General features: G+C 64.5%; 1 protein-coding gene across 1 annotated transcript; it reads right to left on the reverse strand.

Moving 5' to 3' along the window:
• Positions 1 to 2134: 2134 nt before the first annotated feature.
• On the reverse strand, positions 2135 to 11273 carry USP43 (ubiquitin specific peptidase 43). Its single transcript, XM_062506545.1, has 16 exons — positions 11236 to 11273; positions 10702 to 11083; positions 9607 to 9787; positions 9034 to 9068; positions 7571 to 7605; positions 6115 to 6207; positions 5757 to 5892; positions 5564 to 5687; positions 4995 to 5157; positions 4757 to 4856; positions 4490 to 4611; positions 4068 to 4145; positions 3864 to 3993; positions 3371 to 3719; positions 2932 to 3106; positions 2135 to 2849 (listed from the first exon to the last, which is right to left on the reverse strand). Exons 1-16 carry the CDS (start codon positions 11271 to 11273, stop codon positions 2135 to 2137), a joined length of 2856 nt encoding a protein of 951 aa, XP_062362529.1.
• Positions 11274 to 13034: the final 1761 nt, after the last annotated feature.

A 13034-nucleotide genomic window follows, 5' to 3' on the forward strand; every position in this document is an offset into this window, starting at 1 on the left:
TTCGCCTTATCCAGACTTTGCCTTTGAACCGGGTGCCTGCCCCCCCTGCCCCGCAGCACCCACGACCCCAGGGTGATGCCACCACGTCCTCCGTGGCCCTAGGCATGTGCCAAGGGGTGCTGGCCATGTGACAAGGTGCTGGCTGGCGCTTTACAGCGGGATTTCCTTTCTTTGGCTTCTTCCCTCTCCGCTTGTATGGGAGCAGGCTGGGACCTGACCAGCAATAACCTGGGGATGCAGGATGTGACCCCTGGCTCTCGGGGTGCTGGCAGGGGAGATGCACGTCCCTTGGCACCTGCTGTACCTGGGGGTGGTTGGTGGCTTTGGTCGTGCATGCACAGACAAATTAACCTTTTATCCTTTCCAGAGAGAGAAGAGCTATATATCTATATATATATATCGGCAGATATATATATATATATTCTATATTTGTATATATAGAGAGCAATTATAGAGAGATTTGTTTTATGTAGAGTCATTCCCGCCCGACCGGGGTGAGAGGGAGGATGGAAATGGCAGCGCTTCACCCCTGCCCCGCTCGCGCTGTTCCCCCCCGCCCCAGGCGGGCACCGGGGGGCACCAGCACCCCAAAGCAATTAATAAATCCAATAAATCCGTGTGCCACTCGCTGAGAACTGCCCGGCGGCACCGGCCTTTGCTTTCTGCCCTGGCCTTGGGGGGAGGATTTGGAGGTGGAAAGGGTTTGGGTGATAAAATGGTGGTTTGGGGTTTAATAGGGAGTGTTATGGGTCTGGTACCATGGGATGGGGCAAGGTCGGGCATGGGGGATCACTCACGCTGGGGCTCCCACCCTCTCCCAGCTGCAGCTGTGGGGTGCAGAGCAGTGGGGGAGTCTTGTCCTTGTCACTGCCAGCAGCCATGGGTGCCCCAGGGGAACTGCCACACCCAGGGCTGCCAAGTGCCTGGGTGACAACATGAATTACAATCCCACGTGTCCCCTGCCACAAAGCAGGGCCACAGCTGTGGCAGCAGCAGTGGCACAGCAGGGGCCTTGCACTGGAGCAGCCTCCAGCAAGGGTCTGTCTCCTCCACCTTCCTTCTCTCCTTCGACCCAGCCCTGTTTCCATCTCCACTACCTCCATCCCACCTCATCCACCCCGACCTCCTCCACTTTCACCCCAATCCCACCTACTTCACACACATCTGTTTCCACCCTGATCCCACCTCCATGTCTACCACCCCTCCCCTTCCTCCTGCACCCTTTCATCCATCTCCCCCCTGACCCCACCACCTTCACCTCCATCCCTCACTGTGGCTGCACCTTTTCCCACACATCCCGCTCATGTCTGGGTGAGCTCAGCTCCAGGATTCCACCATTTCTGGTGCTGCCACCCTGCTCCCAGACCTCCCCCAGGCACAGCCACCCCACACAACAGGATCCAGCCAGGACTGACCCCTGATCCTGGACTGATCCCTAGTGCAGGACCAGGACCACCCCCAAGGGACACAGAGCTCTTTTCCCCTCAGACATGTCCCCTGGGATGGACACTGGGCTTGTTTAACGTGTCTTTAATAGAAACCGCCGGCGGTGGGGTAGAGCCCCATACAAAAGCTGGCTGCAGGAATCGGGGATTGCATAGACCGAGGTGTGGGGGATCCCCCACCCCCAAAGAGTTGCCTTTTAGAAAACAAAAAGCGTCTCTGAATAAAACTCTCTTGGTACAATAAATACTCTGGTGCTGCAGAGATGGGGACCCTGCACCCACCTGCCCTGTTTGGAATTGCCTTGCACTGGGAGACACCTGGGTTCAGAGCCACATGTCAGGAGCCCAGTTTGGGATGAGCCCAGTTTGGGATGAGCCCAGGTCTAAACACCCAGCTAGGGATGGTCCTGGTTTGCAATGCTTCTGGATCAGGATCTGTGGTGCCCTGGCTCAGTCAGGAGCCCTCATGTCAGGATTCCATTTGGGAGCCTCTGGGTCAGGACACACTGGTTTGGTTTCCCCCCAGCTCAGAAGTCCCTGGGTTGGGAGCCCCCAAATCGGGATGTCCCCAGTTCAGGAGGTTCCTGGTTTGGGATGTCTGCGGTGGGAAACCCCCAGTTGGGGAGCTCCCCGATCCTTCCAGGACCTGCTGTACAGCTGCTGGGGGGTGATGCCCCCCCATCCATGGCTCAGAAGCTGGACTCGGGCACAGCCGGGGGGCGCAGAGGAGCGGGGGGCTGCCGGCCCCGTTGCAGGGTGGCCCCGGGAGGACCCCGGGCCGTTAGGGGCGGCCCCCCCGCGCCCCTGCCCAGCGAGGCGGATCTGCGCAGCCCCCCCTCGGGCCGGGGGGGGAGGCTGGCCGAGCTCCGCGACCGCCCCAGCACCGAGGGGCCGGGTGGGCAGCGGCCCGGGGGGACACCCGCGTCCCCCTGCGGCACCGAGGCCTCGGGGCTGCCGGGGCCCGGGGGCGGCCGGCGCGGGGTCCCCTCGGCGCTGGCGGCCCGGCGGAGCCGTCGAGGGGCGCGGAGGGGACCCGGCTCCCCCTGTCCCGGGGGTCCGGAGTGTGCGGTGCGGACGCTGAGGCTGCGCCCGTGCAGCCCCTGTAGCCCCCGCACCGGGGGCCGAGCCTCGAACCCGCCTGCGGGGGAACCACGGTCAGGGCGGGCGGGGGGCACGGGGGACGCCGGGGGCTGAGCATCCTGAGCCTCACCGTTCTCCGGGGCGGCCACAGGGCCAGAGGGGTCGGGGTCGGTGCGAGGGTCGGCGCGGGGCTCGGAGGCGGCCAGGCGGAACACCCAGTGCCCCGCGGCGGCGGCGAAGCCTGCGGGGAGCGGCGGGCGTGGGCCGCGGGTGGCACACGGGTGGGTGAGCGGTGTGCACACCCGTAGGGAAGGGGCGGCAGCTCTGTGCGCACCCGTGGACAGCGGGCAGAGGCAGGTGCGTCCACACAGGTGTGGGTCACACGTAGGGCTGTGTGTGGCCGCACAGCCGTGCCCCGCGGGCAGGCATTTGGGGCTCACCCGTGCCGGAGCCGGCGGCGCGGCGGCGCTGGTAGAACAGGATGTAGGCGCTGCGGGTGCTCACCTCGGCCTCGCGCACCCCCTCCACCCGGCTGTCGTCGTAGCTGTACCAGCGCCCGTCCAGGGCGTTGCAGCAGAACGCTGGGGGCAAGGGGGCACGGGGTGAGGGGGGACGAGGGCTTTGTCCCGGGATGCCCCGAGCCCGGGGGGGCAGGGGTGACCGTGAGCCTCACGGTGCAGGGACACAACGGGGGAACGAGATGGTGCTGGGGGGCACATCCCGGTGTCCTGCCTGCCCTGGGGTCGCTGCAATACCATCCTGCATGTCCCCTGCACTTCGGCTCCCCTCTTCCCTGCCCCAATGCAACCCCATGGCACACCCCTGTCGCCAGTGTCCCCGCTTACCGGTGTAGTGGCCGCCTTGCATGCTGCCGTGGTGGTTGCAGACCGCGTACAGGTCGTAGAGGTGCTCGCGGGGACAGCCCGGGGGCAGGCGCAGGGGGGGCTGCCAGGGCGCCCAGCGCCCCAGGAGCTGCCCCCCGGGCTGGCCCCGCTGTGCCACGTGCGGGGCCATGTCCAGTCCTCGCAGCGGGAACCTCACCAGCGTGGTGAGCTTGTGCCGCTGCTCGGCCACCTGCCGGAAGCGCTTCAGGTGGATGATGAGGATCTCGGGCAGTGTCCACAGGCTGAGCTTCACCGTGCCCTGCTGGGGCACCTTGCAGTGCGGGCAGCGCCAGGCATCGTCCGGGGCCAGCTGGGGACACCACGTCATGGCCACCTCTCTCCCTGTCACCCCCCCCCCCCCCCGCCACCTCCACAGGCATGCCCAGCACCGCAAGCACCAACAGCCCCTGTGCCAGGGGTGGGCAGGCGTGGGCAGTGCCCGGGGTGCCCATACCTGCTCCTCCTTGGTGTAGAGCTGGAAGCACTCGTCCAGGGTGCAGCTGTGCTGCTGCCCGTGCACCTGCTGCTGCAGCCGCACGCTCTCCGCGTCCTGCACCACCTCCTCCTGGATGCTTCCGAACAGCCTGGGGGGAGGAGTCACCAGCGAGGGTGACCCGGGGGCCGGGGTGTCGTCCCAGCCCAGGCACAGGGAACTCACCGCTCTTTGGTGCTCATGTCCCACTCTACCGTCAGCCTCACGTGGGGAGGACCCCCAACCCCGCTCAGCTGCAGGGCCCTGAGGGGAGGACAAGGTGAGATGTCCCCAGAACCCCTGTCCTCATGGGGATGTCTCCTTGCCAGCCCATGGTGGCAGACAGAGACAGCCACCACATCCCACAGTGGGAGTGCTAGGCTGGGGACCCATTTCTAGGGGAGCAGAATGACCACCACTGTGGCTACCCAAGGTGTCACCACTGGCCACCCCTGGTGACACTGGCCAGCTACAGGAACACCTTTGGCCACCCATGGTGACAACAGAGCCATGCACAGGGACACTATGCCCACTCATGGTGATGCCACTGTCCACTCCTGGGGCTGCGGGGACATCCTTGGGACAGTTCTGCCCCTGCAGCCCCTTACCTGTCGATGGCAGGATGGCAGAGGGGACGAGGATCCTGAGGGGACAGGTAGGTGCAGGGGGCAGAGCCCCCAGCCAGGCGGATCCGGAAAAGGGCTCCTGTACCCTGTGCGGGGAGAGGGGACTGTGGGGTCACCAGGGGACAGGGATCCCTTGCCCAGCAGCAGAACCTGGACAAGCCAGGCCTCGGGACATGGGCAAAAACAGCCCCCAAAATCTGATGGTTTTGAGGGGACAGGGCCGTTCCCTGGGTTCACCTGAGGCCGGACCTCTCCCCGCAGGAACTCCCTCAGCTGGGCCAGGATGTTCTGCTGGAGCTGCTCCCAGGAGACGCTGCGCTCCTCCCGCAGCACCAGCGGCGGCCCGAACCTGGGGACAGGCAACAGGGACACAGGGCTGGGGGTCACATGGGCAGTGAGTGGGTAGGACAGGACAGGACAGGACAGAACCGGGCAGGGCAGGACAGGGTGACAGGTGTGTGAGGGGTGACAGGCAGGTGATGGGTACCTGGCAAGCTGCGGCCCCGTGCCCGCCGTGTTGCAGAGCAGCAGCAGGATGCGGCCGCCAGGCACGCGGTGCAGGCAGTCGGAGGAGCGGGCGGTGCTGGGCAGCAGGCGCGGCCCCTCTGGCCGTGGCACTGCAGGAGACGTGGGGAGGCTGCGGGGACACCCTGCGGGACAGGAAAATGAGGGACTCTCGTTAGTGTTTGGTTAATTAGTGCCATGGCCCTGCCTACCACCACCCTTCCCACCAATCCCAGCAGAGACTGCCTCCCCTAGTCCTGGCAGGGTGCAGCTGCCTCTGACCAATCACAGCAGAGAGGACCCACTGCCCCACCAATCCCAATGAGGGGATCCACTGCCCCACCAATCCCAGTGAGGGATCCACTCCACCCCACCAATCAGTGAGGGGGTCTACTCTCCCGCCAATCACAGTGAGGGATCCATTCCCTCCCTCCAATCCCGTGCAGTTCCCGCCCCGCCGCCCAGCATCAATCCCAGCACAGCCCAGGCGCTGGCAGCCAATCGGCGCGAGGCGGGCCGGCAGCCGCAGCCAATCAGAGCAAGGGGCGGTACCTGCGCGGCGGGCGGGCGGCGGCTGAAAGGCGTAGACGGGCCCGGCCGCGCCGGCCGCCCGCAGCGCCTCGGAGTCGGAGAGCGAGCGCAGGAATCCCCGCGGGGACAGCTCGGCCAGGATCACCTGCGGGACGGGGCCGCGCCCTCAGCACCCCGCGGGCTGCGCCGCGCCCCGCCCGCCGCGCCCCGTTACCTGCTCCGGGGGGATGCGGCCCTCCCGCGCCACCATCTCCCGCAGGTCCGCCACGGTGCCCAGCAGCGGCACGGCCAGGCCCACCCGCACGAAGCGCCAGCGCTCGCACTGCAGCACCAGCGTGACGTTCAGAGCCCTGGCGACAGCGCGGGGACACAGCTCAGCCGCGGCAGGCACCGCCGGCGCATCTCAGTGCCGCCATCGCAGCTCCGGGTGGCGCACACCCAATGGATTCGGTTCCTGGGGCTGTCACCTGTCCCCGGCTCTGCCGCCACCTCCCACAGTCATTATTCGCCCCAAAATATGCAGATTGCTCTGGTTGGAGCTGTCATCCCGCCGGGGTTGGATGCGGGCTCACCTGGTCTGGCGCAGCGGGATGGGCAGGGAGATGCACAGAAAGGGGTCGAAGGTGTTGCTCTGCTTCAGGCAGTGAGGGCACGTCAGGGAGGACCTGGGAAATGGATGGGGAGGGTCACCAGAGCGGGCACGACCCCCCGAGTGCCCACCCTGGGGCTGCAGCGCACCGGCAGCAGTGCTGCATCCCAGCTGCCACATCTCGGGTACCACTCCCTGGGTACCACATCCCCTGGGTCTCACGTGGCTCTGGCATCACAGGGGATTTGCATGACCTGGCAGAGTGGGGCCCCCAGACTGTTCCTGCCTGCTCAACCCACACCCTGTTCAGCCTGAGCCCAGAGAGGGGCTCCCGCAGTGTCAGAGAAGCCGGAGTGAAAAGCCAGGACTGGGAGGCTCCCGCTCCCATTCCTCAGTGTGACCTCCAAGCCTTCCCAAGTCCCGTGCCCCCTCCCAAGGGCTGGCAGAGCCTGGGGCTGCTCCTGGAGGTTTCTGAGGTGACCCCAGCCCACCTGGGTGTGGTTAAGCAGGGACAACGCCCCAGGGTCCAGGGGGGTGGGGGGTGGGAAGGACCCCCCCAAGCAGCAGGGCCATGGCTGGGCTGAGGGAGGAACAGCGATGGACAGCAGGAGAACATCTGCCTGTGACTGACCCCAGAGTGGCACTGCTATCCCCTGCCTACCCCGGCACCAGCAGCCACCTACTGCTGATTCTTCTTAATTATGTTTTGTTGTTGTTGGATTTTTTTGTTTTGTGGTTTTGTTTTTGTTTTTCCCTGCCTTTTTGTTCAACAAAAAGAGAAAAATAAATTAAAATCCAAAGCAAAATCCTGAATCTTCATCATTTGTCACCTTGAAGAATCACTGAGGTCCCTGGGAAACAGCCATACAAATTAATAAATCCTTCAGCACACAGACAGCTCTGGCACGTGGAACAGGGATAATTAAAGTGCCTTTTTTCATATATAGGACGAGGGATTAATTGAGAGAGGAGGAAGGGCTTGTGATGCCAGATGTGTCCCCTGTTGCCTGCAGTGCCATGGCTTGGGGACAGGGTAGCCTGAGCATCCCATGAATCCCAGCCACATGAGCATGTGGGGTGTCCTGTAGAGGGGCACCCTCGTGCTGGAGTGCTGGGACAGTCCTGATTCCTGTGACTGAAGCACAGCATGGTTTGGGTTGTGAGGGACCTTCAAAGAGCACAGTGTCCAGCCCCCTGCCGTGGGCAGGGACACTGCCACCAGAACAGGTCACTCCAAGCCCTGTCCAACATGACCTTGGACACGTTCAAGTGCTTGTAGGGGAAGGAGCTCCCATGACTGGGGTGGGTGGGATGGATGGATGGATGGATGGATGGATGGATGGATGGATGGATGGATGGAGATCTTCCCCATTTTATCCCTTCCCTGGGCTCACAGAAGAGCAAAGCCCCCTGTGGGCAGGATCCATCCCCCCACTGACCTGTACTGGGCCTGGAAGTGGCTCTGCACAAAGCTCTGCCCACGGGGGTGCTGGGTGCCTGGGGGGGACCTGCGGGCACCGCTGCTCCCGTCCTTGCCAGGCTGCAGGGGCAAGAGACAAGTGGTGAGAGAGGTGACGGGGGAGAGACGTGTCCTTCAGGACATCAGGGACATGTCCTAGTGAACCAAGCCCAGCTTTGGTGTCCCTATGGCATGAGGATGGGCTGAAGGAGATGCCAAAGAAACTCTGGCACCTTCCTGCCTGGCACTGCTGTGCTCTCCAGGCTGCTCCAGGGGAACCTTTGGGGTTAGTCCCATTCCTCAGCCAGCCTGGTGCACAAAGGGTTAATGAAGCATCTGCATGGTGATACTCCCAACCCCCCCCCCCCCCCCCCCCCCTCCAAGGCTAGCTCCAGTGTCCAGAGCTCTGGGACACCAAGGAGCTGGAAATGCATTTGAGCCGGGAGAAATGCTCCCAGAAAGGATCCTGGGTGAGACGGCCCAGCGGCATCTTCCTGCCTGCCCGCCGCCCTGGGACCTGCCAGGAGCCCCCATGCCCACACTGAGGACAGGAGCTTCATCCCTGGAGCCTGACAGAAGACATGCTGCTGAAAGGAGTGTCAGTAAAAAAAAGAAAACAAACCTGGGCTGTTTTCGGGTAAGACAGTGACTTTTTGGTGTCTTGAAAAGTAAGACTGAAAATCACTTAGGATTTTGGCCAGGAGGTGGATTTTCCTCAATGCCATCTGCTGGCACCAGGTCCTGCTGAGCCTGACGTGTCCTTACAGTCTGCCTGGCACTGGGGTCCATCTGGTGTGGCTGAGAGGGGACCTGGACGGAGCCTGTACCCTACAGGGCACCCAAAATTCTCCAAAAATCCAAGGGGACGCCTCCTCCTCCAGCCCCCCTGGAAGCCAAGCCTTGGCCCCCACTTTGGTCTCTCCTCCTACCCAACAGCTCCCTCCAGCCACTTGCCAGGCATTTATTGAGGGTCACACCCCTTCCGGGTGTCCTCCCCAGGGACAGGGCCATGTGGGTGTCACTCAGGTGTGCTCACCAAATGAGGCCAAAACTTGGGGATGCCCGGCAAAATCACGGGTACTGAGGGACACCCAAAAGGCCCCATGCCCAGAGCCAGGGATGTGCCTCGGCCATTGCCGTGGCACCACCTCCAGGTGGCACAGCCGTGTCACACCACAGTGGCACACATGGGCGAAACTGCCAGGCTCTCCCAAAAAGCCTGGGGCATCCAAATGCTTCCCGGGGAAGGCGGTAGGGCTAAGGACAGCTCAGCTCAGGTGGCTGCAGGACCCTGGCGAGGCAGAGCAGCCTCTCCAGAGACTTTGGCTTCCTCAGCTTTCTCAGACTCAGACTTTCACAGCTGAGTTCTCCCTGTGCAACAGAGCTGTGCTGGAGGCTGGGCAGGGTCTGCTGCACCCTTGACACAGCCACGATACCCAAAACTGGGCACAGGGAGGAGCGAGCTGCGCCAGGGCTCCCTTGCCCGAGGTGGGAGTCACTCCAAAGCAGGGACAGCACACTGCTGGGCTGAGCTCACGTGTCAAATGCCAACAGCTCAAATCCGTCCCCTGCAACAGGCAGCACCCGGCGGGCAGCAGCAGGCGGGGAAGGAGGAGGCAGGAGGCAGAGAGGAGGCAGAGAGGGCCAGGGGCAGGGCAGAGCAATGCCTGAGAGCAGATGGATTGAGGAAGACTTAATTACTCATTTTGCCAGCAGCAAAGCCGCCGAGCTGTAATTACAGCGGGCTTAGTTTGAGGCAGGGAGGGACGGGGTTTCATCTCCTCCTCACCAAGGACCAGGATGCCGGGATGCTCAGCTGGATGGGCTCCTGCTGACACCCCCCACTCTCCCAGCACTCCAACCCCTGTCCAGCCCCGCAGCACTCGGCTCCCACCATCCTTTCACCCGCGCACCGACCAAACTGCAGCATCCCGATCCCCGCGGGTGCAGGGGCCAATTCCATCCCACTGCCTCACAGCGCATCCTGGTGTCCCTGGTCCCAGACCTGGCCCGAACGCCTCCCCCCGAAAGGGGGGGGGGGAGGGGGGGTACCCACCTGCATGGGGCCACGGCTCTGCTGGGCGGGGGAGGCAGCGCCCAGGTCCTCGTGCATTCGGTCCAGCAGCCAGAGCAGGAACTCGAGTGCATCGTGCTGAGCATTGCCCCGGAACTGCGAGCTGTGCTTGGAGACAGTGTTCTGCAAGACATGGACAGGGTGGGCGCTGATGAACGGGTTCTTCCTCAGCACCCACCCCAAACCATCCCTGCTCCATCCCTCCACAACAGCCTCTGCCAGGACATCATGGCCACCCCAGGGCCAGCAGAGCAGTGAGGACACCAAGCACACGCAGCTTGAGACAGAGGTTCTGTGGTGTCCCAGCTTCCAGCGGCCAGAAAGGGACACAGAGGAAACCACAATGAAGTCCAGATGGGCGAGTTCAGCTATGGGGACCCTGAGGTCCCATCTGCTCCCTGCACTCCGATGGCATCAACTCGGTGTAGCCCATTCCAGGTCAGGGCTCGGCTTCCCGGGAGCTCCCCCGGGCACTTTGCAAAGTTCAGTAGCAGCAGCTGTCTATTGGCAGCACCGGGGAAATGTCACTCGGGCAGGGGACACGTGTCCCCAAGCGTGGGGAGCTACCGTGCCAGACTGGACACCCTGTGATGCCTCTGACACCCTGTCCCTAGGCAGGTGCCTGGCAGAGGCGTGACACACGCTCAGGGACAGAGCCTGAGACCACAGAATTTGGCTCCTGGGACAATATCCTGCCTTACCCATGATCACAGCCACCAGCTCACCCTCAGGGCTCTGTGGCATGGCCAGGGCTGGGAGCTCACCCACCCGCGGGAGCTCAGGGGACAGTAGCCAGGCCAGAGGGAGGTGACAGTAACAGGGCTGGGTGCATGGGGAGGATGAAGCAGGGGAGTAGGCGATGGGAGCTGGGAATGGTGTCAGCGGGTTTTGGGAGAGCGGGCGGGGGGGGAGCCGTGAGCGGGGCGTGCCGCGTGGTGGGGGCTGCGAGGCGGTGTGCCGCTGCGAGCTGGGGATGCCGCTCCGGGCCGGGGTCACCCGGGGCCGCGCGGGGGCCGCGGGGCGGTGCCGCTCGGTACCTTGAACTCGGCGGAGAGCTGCGGGGTGTAGTCGCGGGTCCAGAGCGCGCGGACCAAGGCCGCCAGCCGGTGCGTGACCTCGGCTCGGGCGCGGTACCGGCCCAGCGCCAGGCGCTCGGCCAGCGGGGCCGTGTTGCTCAGGCACTGCACCACGGCGTTCATGAAGCAGGTGTTGCCGTGGTTCCGCAGCCCCTGCGCGCCCGGCGGCCGCTCCCCTGCGGTCGCACCCGCATCGCCCCCCGCCGCCGCCGCCGGGGCCGCCCCGCCGAGCCGCCGCCGCGACCCCCCCCGGAACCCGCCTTCGTCATCCTCGGGGGCGGCGCGGCGCCCCCCGCGCCCCCCAGCCAGGCGCGCCCAGGTGCGGAGCAGCCGCCCGGCCAGGCTGCCCAGCGAGCGCAGCGCTCGCCGCCGCCGCCCGCCCCCCGCCCTCGGCCGCCCCGCCGGGCTCGCCCCGCCGCCCCCCGCCCGCCGCCGCCGCCCGGCCCCGCCGCCCGGCCCCGCCGCGCTCATGGCCGCGGGCGGCCGCCGCCCTGCCCCGGCCCCGCCGGCCCCGGCTCCGCCGCGGCGCGCATGGCCCCGGGCGGGCGATGGGCGCCGCCGGTGCCGGTGCCGGTGCGGGGCCCGGAGGGGCCGGGCGAGAGGTTTTGTGCGCGGCCGGCTCCTCCCCCGGCCGGGCTGGCTCGGGAGAGGGAGAGGGAGACAGGAGGAGGAGGAAGAGGGAGCGGAGGAGGAGGGAGCGGGGAGGTGCCGCTGGCGGCCGTGCCCCGCCTGGCCCGGTGTCCCCAGCATCACCCCGGTACCGCAGCCCTCCGCCCCCAGCATCACTCTGCTGACCCAGCCCTCCACGCCCAGTATCAGCCGGGCTGAGCCATCCCTCTGTCCCCTCCACGGCCCCGCGGCTTTCCCGGCACTCCCATCCCTGCTCCACAGGTGCTGCCCTCAGCGTCACCTCAGTGTGTCACAGCGCCACTGTGAGATGACCAAATTCTGCCGCCTCTGGGTGCTCTGAGCTGGAATAGTGGGACAATGGTTACCTCTGCACCCTCTACACTGAGGAGGGTTTGGCGTTTGAGGTTTGGGGACATAATGACAGTTCCTTCACACAGAATCACAAAACGGGGTTTTCCAGCCCAGTGCTGGCAGAGTCCAGAACCTTTGGTCACCTCCTGCTCACCTCACACTGCTTGTTTGGCACCACACCCTGGTGTCTGTTTGGGACTTGGGAGGTGGAACAGGATGATAGAGAAAGGGTCGGGAGGTTGGAGATCACGGTCCTTCCTCCCCGCGGGGCAGATGTCCCGGGGCCGGGCTGTGAGCTCGGGGGTGGTGAAAGGATGGTGAACTCCCAGGGGGATGCCAGGCTGGCCGCCCGCGGTGTGGCAGGCACAGATCAGGCACCGGGCCGTGTGCTGCCCCTGGAGTGATGTCAGGCTAAATCCACGCCGTGCTGTCGATGCTGAGCAGATGGAGGAGGATCAGCCGCCCGTGGATCCCCAGGGACAGCTCCACCGCGAGTGGCCCCAGGCTCAGGAGCTGCTTATCCAGAGAGGACAGAGAACTGAGCCCAGCTGAAGTTTCCTCCCGCCCGCAGCCAGCCCTGACAGGCACGGGATGACCCCTGAGAGCCTGGCTGGGGTCACCCCCTGTTGCCTGCCAGTCTCCCGAGGGAGCAGCCGCCTGTAGGGACTGCAGCTCCCACCCGGGGCCACCCTGGGCACTAAGCCTTTCCTCCTGAGGAGAAGGGAATGGCGATGGAAGCAGCCCTGTCGGGTGTGCAGTGCTCGGGGAGCCGTTCTGGGTTGGGGGATGCAGTGCAGGGGTGCAGGGCAGCCCCTGGCCCTGCAGAGCCCCAGCAGCGCCATGGGGACTCCCAGCTTCCAGCCTGCCTGAGGAAAGCTTCTAGCACTGCCGAGGCTCTCGCTGGCCCAGGCACTCAGGGAAGTCTGCGCTGAGCTGAAATTCCAGCTACAAATTCCCCCAAGCTCAGAGGTTTGACTCCTGAGTGGACTCTGCATCCACTGCTGAAGTTCATTTCTCAGCATCCTCCTGGCCAGAGCTGTGAAATCCATCATTACAAAGCCAATGGATAGAATGCTCCTCTGCAAAAGACATCCTTAATATCAGGCTCCCTTCTCCTATCCAAAGGAGACAATCCATAAAGCAGTCTCTTGAGTGTTCCCTGGGACCCCTGGCAGGTTCCTAGCCCTGCTCCCAGCACCACCCACTGCAAACCCCGCTGCAGACCCCGAGGAGATGGAAACTGGGATCCACCAGAGCGTTTGTGTGAGGATGTGGGGATTTTCCTGAATTCTCTAACAAGGGCAGGTTGTGCT

The sequence above is a fragment of the Cinclus cinclus genome, chromosome 20 (assembly GCF_963662255.1).
Source record: "Cinclus cinclus chromosome 20, bCinCin1.1, whole genome shotgun sequence".
NCBI lineage: Eukaryota > Metazoa > Chordata > Aves > Passeriformes > Cinclidae > Cinclus > Cinclus cinclus.

Coding starts and splice junctions, on each gene's coding strand:
- USP43 (XM_062506545.1), bottom strand. CDS start 11,273: ATGCGCGCCGCGGCGGAGCCGGGGCCGGCGGGGCCGGG. Junction 11,084..11,235: donor CCGGGGCCGGCGGGGCCGGG/GCAGGGCGGCGG, acceptor CTCGCTGGGCAG/CCTGGCCGGGCGGCTGCTCC. Junction 4,857..4,994: donor ACGGGGCCGCAGCTTGCCAG/GTACCCATCACC, acceptor GCCTGTCCCCAG/GTTCGGGCCGCCGCTGGTGC.